At 39.6% G+C, this 21,477-nt stretch overlaps 1 protein-coding gene across 1 annotated transcript in view; it reads left to right on the top strand.

The window, feature by feature from the left end:
- Positions 1-21,477, top strand: part of MPZL3 (myelin protein zero like 3) — a 135,380-nt gene that overhangs the window by 97,752 nt on the left and 16,151 nt on the right. The window contains exon 4 of the mRNA XM_044080876.1: positions 2,308-2,473. Within this exon, the coding sequence (XP_043936811.1) occupies positions 2,308-2,473 (166 nt within the window). The remainder of the gene's footprint in view (positions 1-2,307; positions 2,474-21,477) is intronic.

Below are 21,477 nucleotides of genomic sequence, written 5' to 3'. Positions count from 1 at the left end.
AGAATACATTTTAGATATTTATAGATATTTTAATCAGTTATTCATTTATTATTTGGAATATTTATCAGGTTAATTGTCATTTGACTTTCTGCTTATTATAAATTGGTATCTGAATTGTTCTTTGTATGTTTCTGATGAAATCTCTGTATTGTAAGATGAAAGTGGTGATTAAAGTTGTTTATGCTAAAGCTTTTCAAGTTGGGATACCATTCGTATTTTCTGTCCTTAGGTAACACTTTTTTGGTTTTGCTTTTATTATATGCCTTTATTTACCACTTATTTGAGAAGTCTTGTTGTTTTATTAGTATGTATATTATGTTGAGACATTATAAAAGGGATGTATATTATGATTACAAAATATTTGGTCAAAACATTGAAAGTTACCATCATTAAAGAACTAGAAACAATAGTAGACAATTGTTTAAACTTTGAATTTGTCTACCAAAGACAGAAAAGCATATTCTTTAGTCCGTTTAATTTTAAGAGGTATTTCTCCTCACTCCAGGGAAATTGCACCACTTTATACCTCACTGATCTGATCCTTTACTGAGTACAGTGCAGCATGCTGTCATCTTCATAAAAGCCACGTGAAAGAACTTGAGAAGGTATAGTGAAGCTTTTCCAGAAAAAAAAAATCATAAGTCTGGAAAACTTGAACTAGTCAGGTTTCATAAGCTGCCATCCATATTCCAATATTTTTCTTTGTAGGTTAACAGTAAGTGGCATCTGACTGTAAAACAGTCTGTGATTGGTTTGTGTTTGAAAGTCTGTGTCTGGAATGCATAGATTGTTTTTTTTTTTTTTTTTTTTTTTGGGGAGGGGGGGGTAACACCACATCAGGGAGCCTAATACTAAAAATAAATGTTAGTAATGTAAAATGTTTCAGGCATTTTTTCTTAATACTTTCTTTGAGGAAGCATAAGATATCAAGGGATTTCAGCAGTCAATCCTCTTAAAGGTCAGTGGGTCATAAACTTGACAGCCAAACCTGTGAGCCTATACTTTGTATTTCCTCAGTAGTGCCAGCAAATGTATTTCGTTCAGAAGGATGGCACACTGAAGCAGTGAGTAGCACTGTTACCTCAAAGAGGTTCCTCACAAGAGGCTGGCCAGTTCAGTTCTTAGCTGGGGAGCCTTTTGTGTGGATTCGTATCCTGCCTGTGTTCACGTGTCTGCCAAAGACAAGCACTGGGTGAACTGGCAAATAAAAATTGTCCCTAGGTGTATTTGTGTGTGCTTGTGTGCGTACACACGGCTTGTGTGTTGTATGTGTATAATACAGAAGACCTGGCAATCTACTTCCATTCCATACTTCACTAATAAACTGTTTGGATGGCATTGGCTGTTCACAGGGTCACGGTAGCAGACTCCTTAACTTATTGTACATTTCTTAAAATATAATGTCTGTTCTACATACATGTCAAACGATTTAATGCGTATTCTGCTGTGGAATGTTTTTATTTGTGTGAGTCTTGGAAAAGTGCCTTTTTGTTCATTGAGATTTACTTGGTCAGCAAAATGAATTATTTTGCATCTTAAAATTAAAGGAAGCAACAGTAATGAAAAGTACAAGTTCTATGTTGCAAGGATGATTAGCTCCTTGTTTTGAGTGTATGTAAAATGATTGATACTTCTGCCCAAGTACCTCGCAGATCGGAGCATCTACTAGCTGTGTTTTAACAATGAAAAGCAATGTTTTTCAGCTTCTGTCTCTCTTTGGCTATGAATGCCTTTTAATGTAATCAGTCAGATCAACTCTTGCTTGGACGTGGCCACATTTATATAACTGTTGTGGATGGCCTTTCACACATAGCTGGTGCCTGGGAGTTGCCCTGTTTAACCTTTGAATCCACCATAAGCATAGCATTTTTGTTTGATAAATAACCAGATCTTAAAGAAGCTCATCTGTGTACGGTCATATAAGATTGTGGGACATGGCTGCCCTTTTAATCTTACTGGGGCTGTAGTTGTAGCAGTAGTTTGTGAAGCAAAAGGAAGTGGAAGGGGTCAAAATAACAAGTAGAACATGTACTGTATCTTTTATTTATAGACAGTGCTGGAAGACTGATTATTTGTGCATATATTTAAGGACAATGAGTGTTAAGTTATGGCTTGAAGACCAACATCTTCAGCACAACCACCCTTATGATGTATCACGAAGATATTGACCTTTAAGTACTGTCACATTTTTCCACTTTGATGCAGAAAGTATCATTATAAGGTTCAGAATACTGTATGATTTCTGTATTTAGAAACTGCAAGATATTCTGTTTTAATAAGTATTTTTTTTTATTCAAAATTTTCTAGCACCATCCTTCCAGCTTTCTGTTGTTGCATTTCTTGCCATACTGGTTTTCATTCCTTCAGCAATTGTGGTTACTTTGCTGCTTGTGAGAATGGGAAGAAAATTCCGGATTATAGGTGGAAGCTCCAAACCACACTACAAAAAGTCTGCAGTTGAAGACTCCGAAAGGTAAGTCTGCATGGAATGCTACAACTAAATTGATTTTGATCAACAAGCCATCTTTTGGATAAACACCTTAGCAGACAGAACGTTGTAGTTAGAACTCGACACTTCATACAGGAGGACTACTTCACTTGTGACGTATTTTTTTTTTTTTTTTTTTTGTAGGTAAATCAATAGAGAGTAAATGATAGATTGATGATGACATTAAGGGCAGCAGCTTATTCGGGTTTTGCTGTTCAGCACCTGCTAACTTTGGACAAGTTAAGGTGTTACCTATTGGGAAAAGATAGGGCAAAGCTGAAGTGTACTGCCAAGATCTAAGTAAATTCCTTAAATTGTTAGGAGTGCTATTAACAAGTCTCACTAATCAAAGCACGAGTTAGGAGTGCTATTAACAAGTCTTACCAATCAAAGCACGAGTTAGGAGTGCTATTAACAAGTCTCACCAATCAAAGCACGAGTTAGGAGTGCTGTTAACAAGTCTCACCAATCAAAGCATGAGTTAGGAGTGCTATTAACAAGTCTTACCAATCAAAGCACGAGTTAGGAGTGCTATTAACAAGTCTTACCAATCAAAGCACGAGTTAGGAGTGCTATTAACAAGTCTCACCAATCAAAGCACGAGTTAGGAGTGCTATTAACAAGTCTCACCAATCAAAGCATGAGTTAGGAGTGCTATTAGCAAGTCTTACCAATCAAAGCACGAGTTAGGAGTGCTATTAAGTCTCACCAATCAAAGCATGAGTATGATGAAAGCAGAGAAGCAGCACATGCACTACAGAATCTACTTCAGAGGGAGGAGCTGGGAACACAAACTCCTTAGACTAGATTGTCAGAATGCACACCAGGGGTGCAAACATAGTGGATCTGGTCCTCATTAATATAGGATTGTGCTGTGCAACCCCCTAGTGTAATGTCCTCTCCTTTCCAGTAAAAAAAAAATAAAACTGGAACCCCAGTTAACCCTAGAATGTTCAGGAACTACTCTAAGGCTAACTTCCTACTATTAAGTGATAACCTAGCAAACATTTCAAGCTCCCATAAAACCTGAGAACATGGCTACCTATGAGAAACTGTTTACAGAAGCCCTATACGAGCAGGTTAATAGCTGCTTAGAGGCATTTTTACCCACCATGAGTAAGTACAGAACTAACTCAAATAAGCCATCCTGGTAGAGTCTCATCGTCAGTAGCCTCTATAACAGAAGGAAGAAAATCTTCGCAAAAATTAGGAAGTGTTGCACACAGCAGGATGACAGCACTCTCATCAAACTAAACAAGCAACTCAGAGGAAAAAAGGAAAATTTGTTCTCCCAGGCCAAGGACAACCACAAGATATTCTTTAGCTATGCCCATAACCTCAAAGGCATTACGCAGTTGTGTGCACAACTCCTTGTTTTCTCCCCCTACTGTCACTATGGAACAGGTCCTCAATGTTTTCTCCAAAGCCTAGACGACTGCATCAGTGATCCCAGACAACTTCCAAAGATGTCTTCCAAATAGCATGAAGCATAGGTTATGCTTCATGCTAAGGTTATCAGGCCCTCTGCAATTGCTGTTTAACCATAGCCTCCACACGGGCTTCATGCTTAATAAATGCAGAACAGCAACGGTCATCCCTCTGCACAAAGGTGGTCCATCTACAGACCCATAAGTTTCTCTAGTCTCATATGCAAAACCATGGAAAGAATTATGGAATTGATCGATAACAACATTGGAAACCTTGAGACACTGGACCCAACCCAGTTTGGTTTCATCAAGGGCAGGTCATGCCTCCTCAACCTGATTGACTTATTTGAGAAGGTCACCAAAGCAATGGATGAGGGCAGAGCTGTTCCGGGCCAAGGCATTTGACAAAATGCCTTTCTTTGGCATTGTTGACTAGCTGTTTACTGAGAATTTTGTCATTGCATAATGAAAGCACATTTATCATAGAGAAACTTGCTGTATATTATCTTTAATCAGTCAAATACATGCCTGTTCTGTGATGGAAAGTCTCTGTGAAATCACAGTTGGCTACTGCCTCCTTTTTCTTGACCAATAGATTATACTGCATATGCCAGTTATTTAGCCTTAGGAAATGGCAGAAAACTAATTTTACTTTGCATCTCTTTGTTAAATTGCTTTGCACTGGCTATAAATTGATTGCTGTTGGTTATAATTTGACATGAGGGTGGGAAGCTTGCTATGCATGGCTTCGCTTCCCAACACCTACCACATTTCTCCTTACAGCAAACCAATACCTAAATTCAGTGCAGCAGAACTTCTTATTGCTTTTCTCATAAAATAAATAATTGTAAACAAATCTGTGTTACTGTCCTTTACATCCCTACTCGTGACAATACAGTTGTACTGGAAGATATCCTACTTTGGATATCCACAACATTTCCACAAGAAAAAATATTACTTGGTGATGTGAATGTCAGTTGCTTGGACATAAACTCTAACTTCCTTACATCTAGCATGAACTTATGTGGTTTCACACAACTAATTAATGGCCCCACACATTATAGCAAGACATCAAATTGTGTATTAGACTACATCCTAGTATCAGACCCTAGCAAATACACCACCACAAGGACAATGTCAAACTCTTTTGGTGATCATACCTGTGTTCTTTGTGTTCCAGTGCCAGTGACGGTAAAACGTCTAATCAGAAATCTGGCCTTTGTGAGAAGATGAAAGGACTCAATCTTGTTATTAAAATTCTTGATTTTACCACTTTAGTTTTTTCTGCATGCTTCTTGGTTTATACTAATTATGCTGCACCATTTCTACAGTTTATATTTATAAAACAACATGCAACCTTTCCATGTTTAACCCAGAAATGTTCATTACTACACTGTCATCTATTAACTGGAACTTTCTAAAAAATCCTCCTGTTAGACAATGCTATAAATGAATTCACTATAACTTTTCTAAATATCCTAAACAGCCTTTTACCTCCTAGAAGGAAGAGGCTAAAAACAATGCAATATACAGAAAGAGTAGAATGCTAATGCAGGATAGAGAAAAAGCATGGAAAGAATGTCAAAAATATAAAATACCTCAATATTTTAAACTTAGGAGTGCTTCAGAATCATAATAAAAAGCAAATAAATGAAGACAAAAAAACTATACTATAACTTACAGAATAATACTAAACACAAACCTAAAAAATTTTGGACATCCGTTAAAGAAATCTTACACCCCGGCAAAAAATTCAACCCAGTCCCTCTCCTGAAACTCACCACTCAATTGCAGTACAGTTCAAGTCTTATTTTATAGATAGTGTAGCATCCCTAACCAAGGCTTCCCCAGCATCTAATCCCAACCCCGATCAACAGCCACATATCACCACATCCATTCTCACCTTCAAACCTATGTCCACATCTGATTACAAAACTACTCTTAAACTTAAACCATACTCTTCTTCAGCTGATGACTTTCCAAGTGAGTATCTAAAAATAGCATACAATGGCATTGCTATCCTGTTTCAAGCCTTATAAATAGGTCAGTCCAGGAATCCCATGTTCCCTCTCTCTCTCTCTCTGAAAAAGTCACACATTATCCCTCTGCACAAAGGAAGAAATTCAACAGACACTAATAAGATTGCTATAGGTCTAAAGTTATCTCCCCTTGCTAAAATACTTGAAAACTTTATTCAAAACAATTGCTAGACTATCTTCTGCAGGAAGAACCCCTATCCCCTGCACAACATGACTTCCATCTTTCCCATAGTATTAGCCTTGCCCTTTTAACATATATAGATACTGTCAGTAAAGCTAGAGATAATGGCAAACTAGTCTCTTCCTTACTTCTAGGGTTGTCTAAAGCCTTCGACACAGTTTGTCACAGCAAACTTCTACTTCAGATGCCCTCACTAGGTTTCTTTCAGCCCACCCGTCTGTGGTTTAAAAGTTACCTGTCTAATAGTATAGTCAGTAAAATGGCAGTCCACACTGTCTCCTTACTTTTCAGTCACCGTACCACAAGGCTCTATCCTTGGTCCCATCCTCTTTAACATTGTCACTAGCACCCTCTATACATCCACACAACAGGCTATCCTAATACAATACACAGGTGATTCCACTCTCATTTGCAAGTCAGACAACATAGTGCATCTCCAGAAAATTACTCGGGAAGCTTTAACAGTCACTGAAACATAACTTCATAATTCCCAATTCATGCTCAACTCAAAAAAGACCATACTACTACTTTTTCCCCAAATCCTCTGTCATGAAAAAAACAAGATTTTAAAGTCCTCATTCTTCCTCAAAATTTTTTTTATTTTCAATAAAAATAACATTTGCATAATATTTTTAAATATTTTAAACAACTGTATACAATATTTACAATAGCCTGACTTTCAATTTTATACACTGTATGTTATTATAGAATTAACAGATCAGTTATCAGAGATACAATATTGATTATTGCAGAGTGTCCAACAAAAATATAACTTTCTTCCAAGGATTATTTACCAATGGCTTGGGATAAATTCGTAGTTATTTGATTTTTATTTCCATCGATGCAGTTGTCTTCAGTAAAGTGTAGAATTCTTCCAAGGTTGGGGGTGTATTTTAATTCCACCTTCTGGTTGCACATTTCCTAGATATAGCAAGTATTGTTCATGACAAATACATCATCTTCTTTCGGCTGTTCCCGTTAGGGGTCGCCACAGCGAATCACCTGTTTCCATTTCTTCCTGAGCTCTGCATCTTGCTCTGTCACACCAACCACTTGCATGTCCTCTCTCACCACATCCATAAACCTTATCTTAGGTCTTCCTCTTTTCCTGTTACCTGGTAGCTTCATCCTTAGCATCTTTTTCCCAATATACTCAGCATCCCTCCTCAGCACATGTCCAAACCAACGTAATCTTGCGCCTCTGGCTTTGTCTCCAAACCTTCCAACCTGGGCTGACCCTCTAATATATTTATTCCTAATCCTGTCCACCCTCGTCACACCCAGGGCAAATCTTAACATCTTTAACTCTGCCACATCCAGCTCAAAACCCCTGCCTTTTTGTCAATGCCACTGTCTCCAACCCATATAACATAGATGGTCACACTACCCTCTAAAAATACATATTTGTCTTATTCAGGTAGGGACCTTCATTTACACTTAGTATAATCAGTGCTTTATTTAAGGTAAAGGATTCATTAAATAAAGCTTGTAAAAAATGTTTGATTCCATTCCAATATGATTTAATTTTATTACATTCATAAAAAATATGAATCCAGTCTGCTTTATTTGACTCTTCACACCTCCAGCAAAAAACGTTTGTAGTAGTAGTGATCTTTTTAATTCTGTCTGGTGTTTAAAAATGCTCTATGTAAGTATTTCCGGTTAAATATTTCCAGTACTGTGTGTTAGAGGTGTAATTAACTGATAGTAAGATGTTAGTTTTAATTTCCTCTGTTAACTGCAATGACTGACCTTTTGTTAAGAACTGCCAGTATGATGATTGGGGAATTGTTTTATATGTTGTTAACTCTTTATATAGATTTGAAATGGAATTTTTCTTTTCACAACTATTATATATAAATTCATACAGACAACGTATTAGATTTGGAATATCTTTAAATGAGGAATTATTAATTAATCTACATAAATCTTGAGTGTACATTAGAATGCTTTGTAAGGTTAACCAGTCCTGTGTTGGAATATTGTAAGCAGTTTTTATCATATGTATATCTAAAACATTTAATTTATTTACACATTGAAACCAGCATAAGAATCCATTTTGTTCCCAGGAGGTTATTGTTTCCCTATTTATTTTGTGAGGAAAGTTCTTAGTGATGGTAAATGGGGTTAAAAGGTCAAGTTTTAGATCTGTTTGCATTGATAAGTTTCCTAAAGGAAGTGATGTAATGGTTAATCAGTGTTGTTTTAGAAGGTTTTGTTATATTATATTGTATACTTGGCATAGCATGTACCAGGGTTTGTTTGATTTGTCTACTATTAATTTTTTTAACAGACTAAATTCATTTGTTAATATAGCCGTTGTTAATTCTTCCCAGTTGGCAAAATAATGTGGGTTTATCGAGTCTATTGTAGTTTTAAGCACAGATGCTTTTATATATGTTTCTATTTCTGGGAAGTTCAATCCTCCTTGTTTCCAGGGTCTAATGTGATGAGTTAGAGCTACTGTATTCTTTTTGGGATACCATATCAAATTTATTAAACATGAGTTTATTTCTTTAATGCCTCTTTCAAGAATTAACTATATTGCTAATGCTACATATAGTATTTTTTGGCAATAAGACCATTTTTATTAATTTGTTCCACTTTTCTCTATATATTTTTATTGTTTCAATAATGTTTTTATAATTTATTAATATTTAGTTTATATTTTTGCATAACACTATTCCTAAATAATTTAGTGTAAGTTCTTGTTTTCCTATGATAGATTTATCTGTAACTTGTAGTTCTTTTTTTCTTATTTAAAAATAGAAATTTTGATTTTGATCTATTAAAGTGTAGACCTGAAATCTTATAAAATTTCTCCATTACTTCTTCTAGCTCTCCTAATTACTCTCCGGAGTTTAGCAAAAAGCATTATTTTAGATATGTACTGGTCATAGACTTCTATTCCTTTTATTCTTGGATTATTGCATATTATTTCTGCAAGTATTTCTATAGCCAAAGCAAATAAAATAGGAGAAAGGGGGCATCCTTGTTTAGTACCTTTTGTTGTATGGCTAGATTCTGAGGTGAAATGACCTAATTTAATGTAGGGTAAGTTAATATATATGTTTTTTAGTAGTAAGATGAAGGGAGGAGGAAATTCAGATAATGCTAAAGTTTTAAATAGATATTCCCAGTTGAGGGAATCCTAAGGCTTTTTCTATGTCTAATCTGATTACAAGTGTTTCTCTATCTTTTTTATTCACCTAATCTACAAGAGAAAGTATCCTTTTTTTAATATTATCATGTGTGTCCCTGTTATATAAAAATCCAGTTTGATCATTATTAATAGTCTTTCAAAGTGGGATTTTTATTCTGTTAGCTAGGATTGGCATGAATATTTTGTAATCATTATTCAGTAATGATGTAGGTCTATATGAGGTTCATAGGTAGGTACTAGGCTATCGGCCCAAGGGCCTATGCAAGCCTAGCCAACAAGGTTCCCTGGCTTATGCCACCCAAGAAAGTTATTTTCCTGTGCCACTGACTAGCAGAGACACAGAAGTGATCCCCGGGGTGTATTTCATATTTCCCATCCACTCATCAAGATTTTTCTTGAAGAGTGCTAATGAAGAACTTTGCTTGACATAGATGGGTAGCCTGTTCCAGAGTATGGGAAGTCTCTGGGATAGGAATCTGTCCCTCCAGCATGTCCTGTTTATTGTGGTGACAAGGTTTAGGTCCCTAGAGCGTGTAGTTCGGAGGGATTGAGATTTCTTTAGGTGTAGCATGTCCAACAGCTCTGGGTTTGACATAGCTTTATATGTTAGGCAGAGATCACCTCTGAGTAGGCAATATGCTATGGAGTAAAGCTGGAGTTTTTTGAGGCGGTCAGTGTAGGGCATTTGAGTCCAGTAATCCTCTTTGTGAAGTACTTCTGTGGCCTTTCCAGCTGCTGCAGATGTCTTGTGAGGTACATTCCAAAAGGGGCGTTGTACTCTATAATGGGTCTAATGAGTGATGAGTAGAGGGTAACGATGACCTCTTTTTTTCCTGGATGAGAACTCTTTTATGATGAGGTGTGCCACGTAGAAGGACTTCTGACTACTGTGGCGATGTGACTATCAAAGGAGAGACTAATGTCCACCTGGGTCCCAAAGTCTGTTATCACGCATTCGGTGTTAAGTAGATTGCTGCCTGTGTGGTAGTTCATGGGTACAGAGTTTTTACCAAAGGGGATGACACTGCACTTTTTGGCATTGAGCTTGAGGCCATGGCTCTGACACCAGGCATCTGTCTCAGTGAGGCCCTTCTGTAGGATGTTCACATCATTTGGGGACTTTACTATGGCTCCTAGTTTTCAGTCATCTGCGAACTTCGTTAGCCAGAGGCCTTCTGTGTTAGCCTGTACTCCAGAGAAGTAGATACCAAACAGGAGCGGTCCCAGAACGGAACCCTGTGGTACTCCACATGTCACTGGTTTGAGGTCAGATTTGGAGTCTGCAACTTTTACAGTGTGGGTTCTGTCAGTGAGCCAGTTGGCAACCCATCTTGTGATGTAGGGAGTTATGCCTAGTTTATTGAGTGTAGCTATAATTCCAGAATGGGGGATGGTGTCGAAAGCCTTGGTGAGGTGAAGATAGGCTGTATGAACCACTTTACCCTCATCTACGGCTTTGGTGACTGCCTCAAAGAAGTCGATCAGGTTCAGGAGGCATGATCTGCCTTTCACAAATCCGAACTGGGTGGGATCCAGAGTATGGAGATTACCAATGTCTTTGTTTATGAGTTCCATGATGATACGTTCCATGGCTTTGCAGACCAGGCTAGTCAGGCTAATAGGTCTATAGTTCCCGGTATCAGTGGTGGCTCCCCCTTTGTGGAGTGGGATAACTGTTGATGTGCGCCATTCAGTGGGCACAAAGCCTGATGCGAGGCTATTATTGAACATGGTGCTTAAGTGGGGAGCCAGTTCATTCTGAAGTTCGTGTAAAACACAGCCTGGGATGTTGTCCAGTCCCATGGATGCTGTGTTTTTGGCTATAGAGAGTGCAGCTTTCACCTGTGTAGTTGTGATTACAGGGACTCTGCATTCTTTCTGTATAAATATGGGCCCTTTAGGGGGTGAGGGGGGGTAAAGTTAGCACTGAACCTATCTGCCAGATGTTGGCAATATCAGTTGGTTCTGTAATATTCATGCCTTTGTGCTGTAACTCAGAGCAGATCTGGGTGTTGCCATTGAGATTCTTGACATAGCTATAGAATGCTTTGTGGTTGTCCTTGGAATTAGTGGCAATTTTATTTTCGTAGCTAGCTTTGGAGGATCTTATAAGGGATCTCCGCTTCTTACTGAGGCTGACCAGGGAGCTCCTCCACTCCTGGGATTTTATTCTCTTTTGCAGCAGTTTCTTCCTTCTGTTGTACAGTTTGTTTATGGCAGGGGACCACCAGATTGGCTTCCTTTTTTGGAGGATAGCATCTTGGTTCTGTTTGGGATAGCACGATCCATGCACTCATGTAGGTGCTTATAGAGCACATTTGTGTAGGATTCAGCAGTTGTAACTGTATTGTCCATCTGCATGGGTGTCATGAAGTTCACTACTTCTGTCCTAAGAAGCATGAAGTTGGCTTTGGAGAAATGTCTTACTGTGGTTTCCTTAATGGGGGTGGGGATGGGATGTGGATATCGAGGGTGATTAGCTTATGGTCGGATCGGACCAACGAGGAGTTGACTTCAGGTGTAGAACACTGGTCACTCATGTTGGTAATGACTAGGTCTAGGATATTGTTGCCCCTGTTGCCCCTGGTGGGAGTGTGGATAAGTTGACCTAGGGCATTGGAGTTTATGAATTCCAGAAAGCGTTGCGCTAAGGAGTTAGTACATGAGTAGTTTTCCCAGTTAATGGTGGGGTAGTTGAAGTCACCCATTATTAGGGTGTTTGGTTGAATCCTAATATTTTCCAGAACATCAAGAAAAGAGGAGTGGGAATCCTGGGGCATGATGGGGGATCTGTAGCAAGCTACAATTTGGATTGCAGTTTTGCCAAGAGTTAGTTGCACTTGGATAACCTCAGATGCATTATGCTGAGCAACTAGCCTGGAGGTGTGGATATCCGTAATGAATATGGACACACCCCCACCTTTGGTGTTTCGGTCCAGGATGGATGGCCGAAAAGTATGGTATGAGTTGTAGCCTGGTAGTGCAGGGGTGCTCTCTGGAGCCTTGAACCAGGTCTCAGTCACTGCACAGATATCGATGTTCTCCATTTTAAGGAGTGTCTCGAGTGAGTGCATTTTGAAATTTAGACTTCTAGCATTGAGTAGCATTACCCTCAGTTTTTGCTTACCTGTTCCTGTTATGGTGGTGAATTTGTTACTTGAACCCTGCCTAAAAAAGGCACTATAGGGGCAGCACTAGCCTTAGCCAGTATCCGGAATCCTAGGGGCGACAGGTGCAGGCCATCTGTGGCAAAGCATCGTGGTCTGTCGACCATGTCATCCCAAGCAGACAGACACTGGATCCCCTTTGAATGGCACCAGAAGCTTAGCCAATTGTTGAAATCAATCATTTTGTCCTTGTACTGCGGTATCATTCTGGGCGATGGCAGAATGCTACTCAGGGCTAGGGTCATACCTGCATGGGCTACAAGATCGCAGAGCTCTTCCATGTCTCTCTTCATGTAGTCCAGGGAGGTACGTCTCGGGTCATTCACACCAACATGGACAATGACAGAGTCATATTTGTACTTGTTGTGGAGTGACTTGAGTGCGTGGGTTATGTGGCGGATCCTGGCACCCAACAGGCAGCTGACAGTAACCTTCTCCTGCCTGGTGAGTGGGACATCAGTGTGCCTGACTATAGAGTCACCTATGACTAGTGTGTTGGGTATGTTGGTTTGCCTTATTGGCTGTGTTTGAATGGCACACTGAATCTGTGGGCTATGTGTCATTTGGGTTGTGTTGGGGGATGGAGGTTGCTTGTGTTTCTGCTTTGGAGGTCTCTGTTGCTTAGGCAGATTATTATTGAGAGCCTCCGCGAATGTTTTTGAGTTTCTATGTGTGGATTTTGGTGGTGTAGACGTAGTGAGACTATGTGATGAATGTGGTGTGGTGCAAATGTTTACCTTCTCCTCATGACTGTCAGGTTCAGTCTTGGTTGGTGAGAGCTTTACCTCCAGTTTGGCTAGATAAGTGCATCTCTCACAGGTTGTAGTGTTGGGTGGTAGGAGGAGAGGGTTGTCTGTGTACATGAGGCAATTTCTACATTGCCTTAAGATGCCCAGATTCATCAGATAGACAGGGGAGAACACTGGGAGCTGACCCTAGGACATGCCTGAATAAAAAACTATTTTCCTCTAGTTAAGTGAGGAAAGTGAGTACAAGAGCTGTTTTTCCTCAACGCCAGTGAGAAAAGTAAGTACAAAAACTGTTTTCCTTTAGGTAATGAGGAAGATTGAGTGCTATAGTAATTAGTAGCTTATTTAGTGCTTACAAGTTCTGAGCAAGTGCTGAGTATGAATAAGCAAATTTAAGTGCTAAAACTAAGAATCTGTATCTGCACTAGACTAGTTACAGGACAGAAACAAGTGCAAATGCAGGCTTTCAAATCAGAAAGTTGAGAGAGATGGAAGATTGCCCAAATGGCCAATAATGACAAATTCTGGGCCAGAACCACTCCTTATGTGGTAGACAGGTTACCTAATGCTGATCACTCCCACTGATAAGCTAGAAGGCTTCCCTCGAACACAGAAAGGCTTTGGGGGCTCAGAAGCTTACAAAACAGTCCTGGATACAGCAAATCTGTATCTGGAACACGAGTTACAGGAAAGGTAGGAAACAGGCTTACAGTTTTTTTTTTTTTTTTTTTCAGAAAAGTAGTAAAAACAATTCACATGCAGTGCAAGCTAGCACACTTGAGTATGTAGCCATATTAGACCACACACAGGTGCAAAGGTATGACGGTTTATTATCTTTTAGAATTGGTGTTATGAGAGAATATTTCCATGAGGGTGGTATTTTTGCTTCTGACAGGACTTCTAGCAAAGTTTTATGAAAAAGGGAGATTACTGTTGAAGGGAAGAGTTTGTAAATTTCCGTAATTATACCATCTATCCCTGGAGCTTTGTTAGATTTACTTTCTTTTATCTTGTCAACAATTTCTTTGTAGTATATAGGTTTTTGAAGGTCTAGTTTTAAGTTTTCTGGAATTTTTTTTTATATTGATAAGGGTTGTATCTAAGTTTATGTGGTTGGTATCTAAATCTTCTTTTCTGAAGTGTTCCATATAATGGAACCAAAATGCTTCAAGGATGTCTCCTATATCTGATAATTTTTCCCCTCTCTTTTCATGATATATACTACTAATGTTATTTGCTTTAGATTGTATTTTAATTCTTGTAGATAGTAGATATCTGGGGGAGGTGGCTAATGAGTTTATTTTTAATTTTTCCAAGGATAGACAAGTTTTGTGTGATAGAATTTCATTATTTTTTTTTATTTAATTCCTCTGTTTCGTTTTTGACTTCTGGACAATTGTGATTTTTTTTTTTTTTTTTTTAGATTTTGCTGTTCAAGAGTCTGGTTTGCAAGTCTCATGATTCAGATTCCCACTCTCTAACTTTGTTTTTGTACCAGCTAAGGGTCTTACCAAATAAATACACTTTTTTAATGAGTCCCAAACCATGACTCTACTGATTTCTGTTGTATTATTAATTTCAAGAAATAATTGTAGTTCTGACAACATCCAGGGTCTGAATTCTTTAATTTTCTTAATGTATGATGGAATTCTAGTTGAGAGGATTAAAAGTTTAAACTCTGTTTGGTGCGTCATTATTAGAGTCATGATCTGAGAAGGGGCATGGAACTATTGAGAAGTTGAGAATTTTTGTTTGTGAATCTTGAACTATAAATAATTTGAATATTCTAGTTTGTGTTCCAAATCTATGGTCTTTATGGGAAAAAATAAGGATTTATCATATTTACTTTAAAAGTGTCTATTAAATAAAATGAATCGATCCATCTTTTTAAGGGTTTTGAAATAGTTGCTATGTGAAAAGACTTCTTGGTGGTTTCAGAAGCTTCTAAGGTACAATTAAATGCTCCTCCCAGTGTAAGATTTCCTTTATAATTGTTGGAAATAAAATCTAGGTGTTTTTTTTAACTGTTCCTGCTCCAATTCCTGGGAACCAATGTAGATTAGCTAAGGTCCATATTTTGTTATTAAATTTAATTATAACAAATGCTAGTAGACCACCTTTGTCTTCATATTTATAAATAACTTTTGGAGTGATAAGTTTTTCTTCCAGAGAATTGATACTCCTTTTGTCTTTGTTCTATAGGAGGATTAAGCTAAGACTATATAGTCCTTAGGGTTCCAAATAAAGCTATCATTAGTCTTTATATTTAAAATCCTCATTCTTGATAATACACCCATTGAAGTCACCTGTCATAGCAAAATATTACGGGTGATAGTGGATAAGCTTGCATTTGACCTGCATATACAAAATTGCTTAAGAAAAACTCATCAAAAACTAAGGATGCTTTACAGAGCCCAAAACATTCTCACGGACTCAAATAAAACTACACTTTCCACTATTTATCTCATCCCCATACTTCTTTATGGCTCTCCCATCCTTGCTAACCTCCAGACATCACAAAAGTAAACTCAAACAATGTTCTAAGAAATTTGCATAATTTGTGGCAAAAAACCCTTTCAGAACCCACCACTGTATAGTACTAAAAAGCCTAAATTGGTTAGAAGTGCCTCATCAACCAACATATACACAGCTTTTTACCACGTATAAAATTATTCAGCATCCATCTGCCTGTCCAGCACTAAAAAACATTTACACAAAACTGTTCTCTGTTGGTCATTGAGATACAGTGACCAAAAACTCCTGTCTGCACACCTATCAAATCTGCCAGGCATTGTCTGTACTTGTACAAGGTTGCTAAGGCATGTAACTCTTTACCTGTATCCATCAAGTCAGTACCCCCCCCCCCCCCACATCTTTCAAAACCACTCTGAAAGACTTCCTAGCTAAAATCTGGCTTAGTTTATCCTGGTTTGGAACAAGAACATTGCCCCTAAATGTGAACTAGTACCTTTTCATTCCTTATACCTCCGTAGTCTCCCTTCTTCACTTACTTCCTTACTTCTATCAAATTCTTTTCCCTGAATTTATTTTATTTGAATTATGTACTTACTTACTTCTATCAAATTCTCTTTCCTGACTTTCTCTCCAAATATACCATAAGCCTGTTTTTCTCACTTCATATGGAATTCCGGTTTGTATTAGAGTGACTTAATGTTTACTTCTCTGCAAACTGTCTAAAATTTCTATAAATATTAAATGATTGTAATATAACTTGTATTGATTATTAACCAATGTTTTTATATTGTCACCAATTTTGTTATAATTATTTAAACTGCAGATGTTTTTGTTTTTATTTTTGAATATTGTAAAATTATTGTTCTTAAAATGTTTTGTAATTTGTTGCTTTTCTGTCCAGGCCTCCTCTGGAAATGGGCTTCCACCCATATGGACTTTCCTGTTAATCAAATGTCGGTAAATAAATAACTCAAGAGCTTAGTTATAAACCCTTGTTCATAGGTTTATACTAGGCTATCTGCCCTAAGGCATTTATAAGCCTAGCCCAAAGTTTTGTGGCTTACTCCACCCCTTATGTTAAAAAATACTGTGCCCATTAGTTTGTTGTGCCTCTGTCCAGCAGTGACACAGAGATGATTCCCGGTAAAACCTACGATCTCCCATCCACCGGTCAAGATTTCTCTTGAACAGAGCCAGCGAGGTGCTCTGCCTCACATGGACCTGGATTTTATTCCACAGCATAGGGAGTCTCTGGGTGACAAATCTATCCCTCCAGCATGTCCTATTTATATCCAAGGTTTAAGTCGCTTGCTCTAGTGGATCTGGTAGATTTGGATTTTTGAGGTGAAGCATGTCCATTAATTCCGGTTGGACATGGCCTTGTATGTCAGGCACAGGTCACCTCTGAGCAGGCGGTATGCGACTGAATAGAGCTGGAGTTTCTTCAGTCTGGCAGCATATGACTGATTTTGGAGTCCCTTTATCCTTTTGGTGAGGAACTTTTGGGGTCTTTCCAATTGCTGCAGGTGTTGGGTGAGATACATATGGGGCATTGTACTCTATCATTGGTCTGATAAGTGAAGAGTACAGGGAACAATGACCTCACTTGATCTGGATGTGAATCCCTTCATGATCAGGTGGGCAATGTAGAAGGTCTTTCTAACCACTTTAGCAATGTGAGTGTCAAAAGAAAGGCCACTGTCAACCTGGGTCCCCAGGTTCCTGATAACCTCTTCTGTGCTTAATGGATTGCCACCAAGGGTATGACTATGCATTTTTGGCATTTAACTTCAGGCCATGGCTCTGGCACCAGCTATCAGTTTCCGTGAGACCCTCTGAAGGATATCTGTGTCCGATGTACTTTGCCTGTACTTCTGAGAAGTAGATGCCAAACAACAGGGGGCCAAGGACTGAGCCCTGTGGGACACCACTTGTGACTGGCTTGGAGTCTGACATGGCGCCAGCAACTCTAACCCTGTGGGTTCTGTCCTTTAGCCAGTTTGCAACCCATCTTGTGACATATGGGTTTATATTTAAGCTGGTAAGTTTCTCTATAATACCCGAGTGGGGTATTGTGTCGAAAGCTTTTGCAAGGTCAAGGTAGGCTGTATGGACTGCCTTTCCCTCATCAATGGCCTTGGTGACTGTTTCAAAGAAGTCGACCAAGTTCAAAAGGCATGATCTGCCTTTGACAAAGCCAAACTGGGACGGGTCCAATGTCTGTAAGTCCCCTATGTCTTTGTTTATGAGTTCCATTATGATCCTCTCCATAGCTTTGCAGACCAGGCTTGTTAAGCTTATGGGGCGGTAATTACCAGGGTCCGTAGAGGCACCACCTTTGTGGAGTGGGACCACAGTTGCCGTACGCCACTCCTTGGGCACGTATCCTGTGGTAAGGCTAAGATTAAACAGCTGCCTTGTATGCGGGTTTAGTTCCTCGTTGAGTTAGTGTAGCACACAGCCGGGGACACCATCTGGTCCCATTGATGCTGTGTTTTTAGCTTTAGAGAGAGCAGCTTTCACCTACGCATTTGAGATGTCTGGGAGGCTACACTTCGCTGGGATAGTTATCTCTCCTTTTGGGGGGGAGAGGGGGGTGAAGTTTGCACTGAACCTGTCTGCCAGTATGTTGGCAATGTCTGTGGGTTCAGTGATTTTTGTATCATTTTGGACTAATTCTGCGCATATCTGGGAGTTTCCACTCAGGTTTCTAACAGCTGAAGAAGGCCTTATGATTGTCTTTTGAATCTATTGCAATTTTTCTCTCAAAGTTGGCCTTGGATGATTTTATGAGTGCTCATATTTTTTTACTAATAATGATCAAGGGTGTCTTCTCTTTTATGGATTTTGCTCTATCATGTAACAGCTTTCTCCTCTTGTTGTAAAGTTTGTTTATGGCTGGGGTCCACCAGACTGGACGTTTGCCCTTGGTGGAAAGAGTCTTGGTTTTATTAGGGATTGCCTGATCCATGCAGTCCTGGAGGTGTTCGTAGAAGGCATTTGTAAGGGCTTCCGCAGATTGGGTTGTGGTTTCCGCTGGCTCGGGGGCCTTGAAGGATACCACACCAGTCTTGAGTAGTGTGAAGTTTGCTTTAGAGAAGTTCTTCACTGTGGTCTTTTTGTTTGGGGTGGGGGTGGGATGTGGATTTCCAGTGAGATAAGTTTATGATCTGATCTCACCAATGAGGGATATACTTCCGGTGTGGAGCATTTTGTCCCCATGTTTGTGATGATGAGATCTAGTATATTTTCTCCTCTTGTGGGAACGGTGACTAGTTGTTCCATGGCATTTGAATTTATGAACTCCAGGAACCTTTGGGCTAGAAAGTTGGAGCTTGAGTAATGTTCCCAGTCTATATTCGGGTAGTTGAAGTCACCCAATATAATGGTGTTTGGAGATACATTTATACCCTCCAGTGTCTTCAGGAAGGCTGTGTGGAGTTCCTGAGTTTGAGAGGGTGGCCTGTAGCATGCTACAAATTGTAGAGCAGTTTTGCCTATGGTTAATTGCACCTGGATGATTTCCGATGCTTCGTGCTTTGCCACCAACCTGGAGGTGTGGGTATCCTTGATGAATATGGATACACCCCCTCCTTTTGTGGTGTGGTCCAGGTTTTGGGGCCGGAACGCATGATATGAGGTAAAACCTGATAGTGCCGGGGTGCTCTCAGGAGCCTTGAACCAGGTTTCAGTCACAGCACAGACATCGATGTTCTCCATACTGAGAAGAGCCTCGAGTGCGTGCATTGTGAGATTTAGACTTCTGGCATCGTTTCTTCCCATTTTTGTTTTCTAGGGTGGTAGGTTTAGAATTTGAGCCTTGCCTAAAAAAGGCACTATGGGGGTGGCAAGAGCCTTAGCCAATATCCAGAATCCCAGGGGTGACAGGTGCAAGCCGTCCCTTGCGAAGCAGCGTGGCTTGTCAAGCATGTCATCCCAGGCAGACAGACATTGGATCCCCTTTGAATGACACCAGAAATTAAGCCAATTGTTAAAGCTGATCATCTTGTCTCTATGTTGTGGCATCATTCTTGGTGAAGGAAGGATACTGCTCAGGGTCAGGGTCATACCTGCCTGGGCTACATAATCAGAGAGCTCCTCTATGTCTCTTTTCATGTAGTCCAGGGAGGTGCGTCTCAGGTCGTTCACACCAGCATGGACAATGACTGTGTCATATTTGTACTTGCTATGGAGTGACCCGAGTGCTTGTGTTATGTGGTGGATTCTAGCGCCCGATAGGCAGCTTACTGTGACCCTCTCCTTGTTCAGCCTGGTGAGTGGGACGTCAGTGTGTCTGACTATGGAGTCACCTATGACAAGTATGTTTGGTGTTGTATTTGGCCTTAAGGGCTGTGACTGCTTTGCACACTGATTTTGTGGTTTATGTGTTGCCTGTGGTGTGTCATGAGGTGGCAGTTGCTTGGATGTCTGCTTTGGAGGCCTCTGCTGCTTAGGTAAATTTTTGCTCAGAGCCTCTGAGTATGACTTTGTGTGTTAATGTGTTTGATTCATTGTTGTGATAGCTTTATGTGAGACTGGTTTTGTGGTGTGTGTAGTTGCCTTCTCCTCCTGTCTGGTCTTGCCAGTCCTGAGTTGAGAGAGCTCAGCCTCCAGTTTGGCTAAATAGCTGCATCTCTCGCAAGTATTTGTGTTATGTGGGAGGAGGAGAGGGTTGTCAGTGTACATGAGGCAATTGTAACATTGCCTCAATATTCCCAAATTCACCAACTGGACAGGAGAGGATGCCAGCATCTGGCCCTTCGACATGCTAGAGAAATTTAGAAGTTAGGGGTGTAACTGAATAAGAGAGGACTTAGTAAGGCAGTGGGTACTCCTGGGGGGGGTTTTGCTAGTGAGGGACTTTGTATAATACAGAAGTGCTAAACCTGAAAAGAAGATGCTTTTAAGACAAGTAAAAGCTTTTAGGAACAAGTGCTGCGCTTTTTAGTTAAGGGATGTACTGTTTAGATTACTAGTAGAGCAGTTCTAAGGGAAAAAAATGAAGAACAGACTTTATGGAGCCAGAAAAAGTTTAACCTTGTTAAACCAGCGCTGCCCGATGCTGCTCTAGTGGCAACTCCGTGCTAAATCGTGCTAAAGCACTCTAAAGCGTGCTTGATAGCAGGGGCTGGAAAGAGCCAGGAATTGACCCAAAACGGCCAATAAAACTACAGTTTCTAGTCAGTAACCACTCCCATGGGGGGCAGGGAAGCAGCTCAATGTTTTTCACTGCCACTAATCAACAGAGAGACTTTCCTTTAGCCCAAGCAAAAATGGCCTCACAGAAACTTGCAAAACAGTTCAAAACAGCAAGCCTTTAACTTGAACTTTTTTAAATCTCAGAAAAGTGGGAAAAAAGCAAGATTTTTTTTTGTTTTTTTTTTCAGAGATAGCAGAGGTTCACAAGTAATATCAAGTTATAACAGTGCAGTAAATGACCCCACACAAGAGTGCTAGGTCAAAGACAGAAAATATGCAAGTTTTGAGAAAAAAACGATTTTAAAATTAAGTGCAAACAGGAAATTCAGTAAACAGCTTTTGGTTGTGCTCTAAATACAGCTACTAATGCAGAAATCAAGTTTAACAAGCCAGAAAATGCTCAAACTAGGCAGCTATGCAGAAAAACTTATCAAATAAACAGAAGAAAAATACTTAAAATCTCAAAAGTGGCTCCTTTCTTCTCTCAGCATTTTCTCCTCTTGGTGGCTAGCCAGCTGGCTCACAGACAGGATCCAGGTAGTTAGAAACTGGGGAGTCATCCTCCTACAAAAGAGGCAGTCAGAAGTGG

This window comes from Protopterus annectens, chromosome 8.part0 (assembly GCF_019279795.1).
Source record: "Protopterus annectens isolate FY-2018-M chromosome 8.part0, PAN1.0, whole genome shotgun sequence".
NCBI lineage: Eukaryota > Metazoa > Chordata > Ceratodontiformes > Protopteridae > Protopterus > Protopterus annectens.
This window is presented reverse-complemented; position numbering and strand designations above follow the sequence as displayed.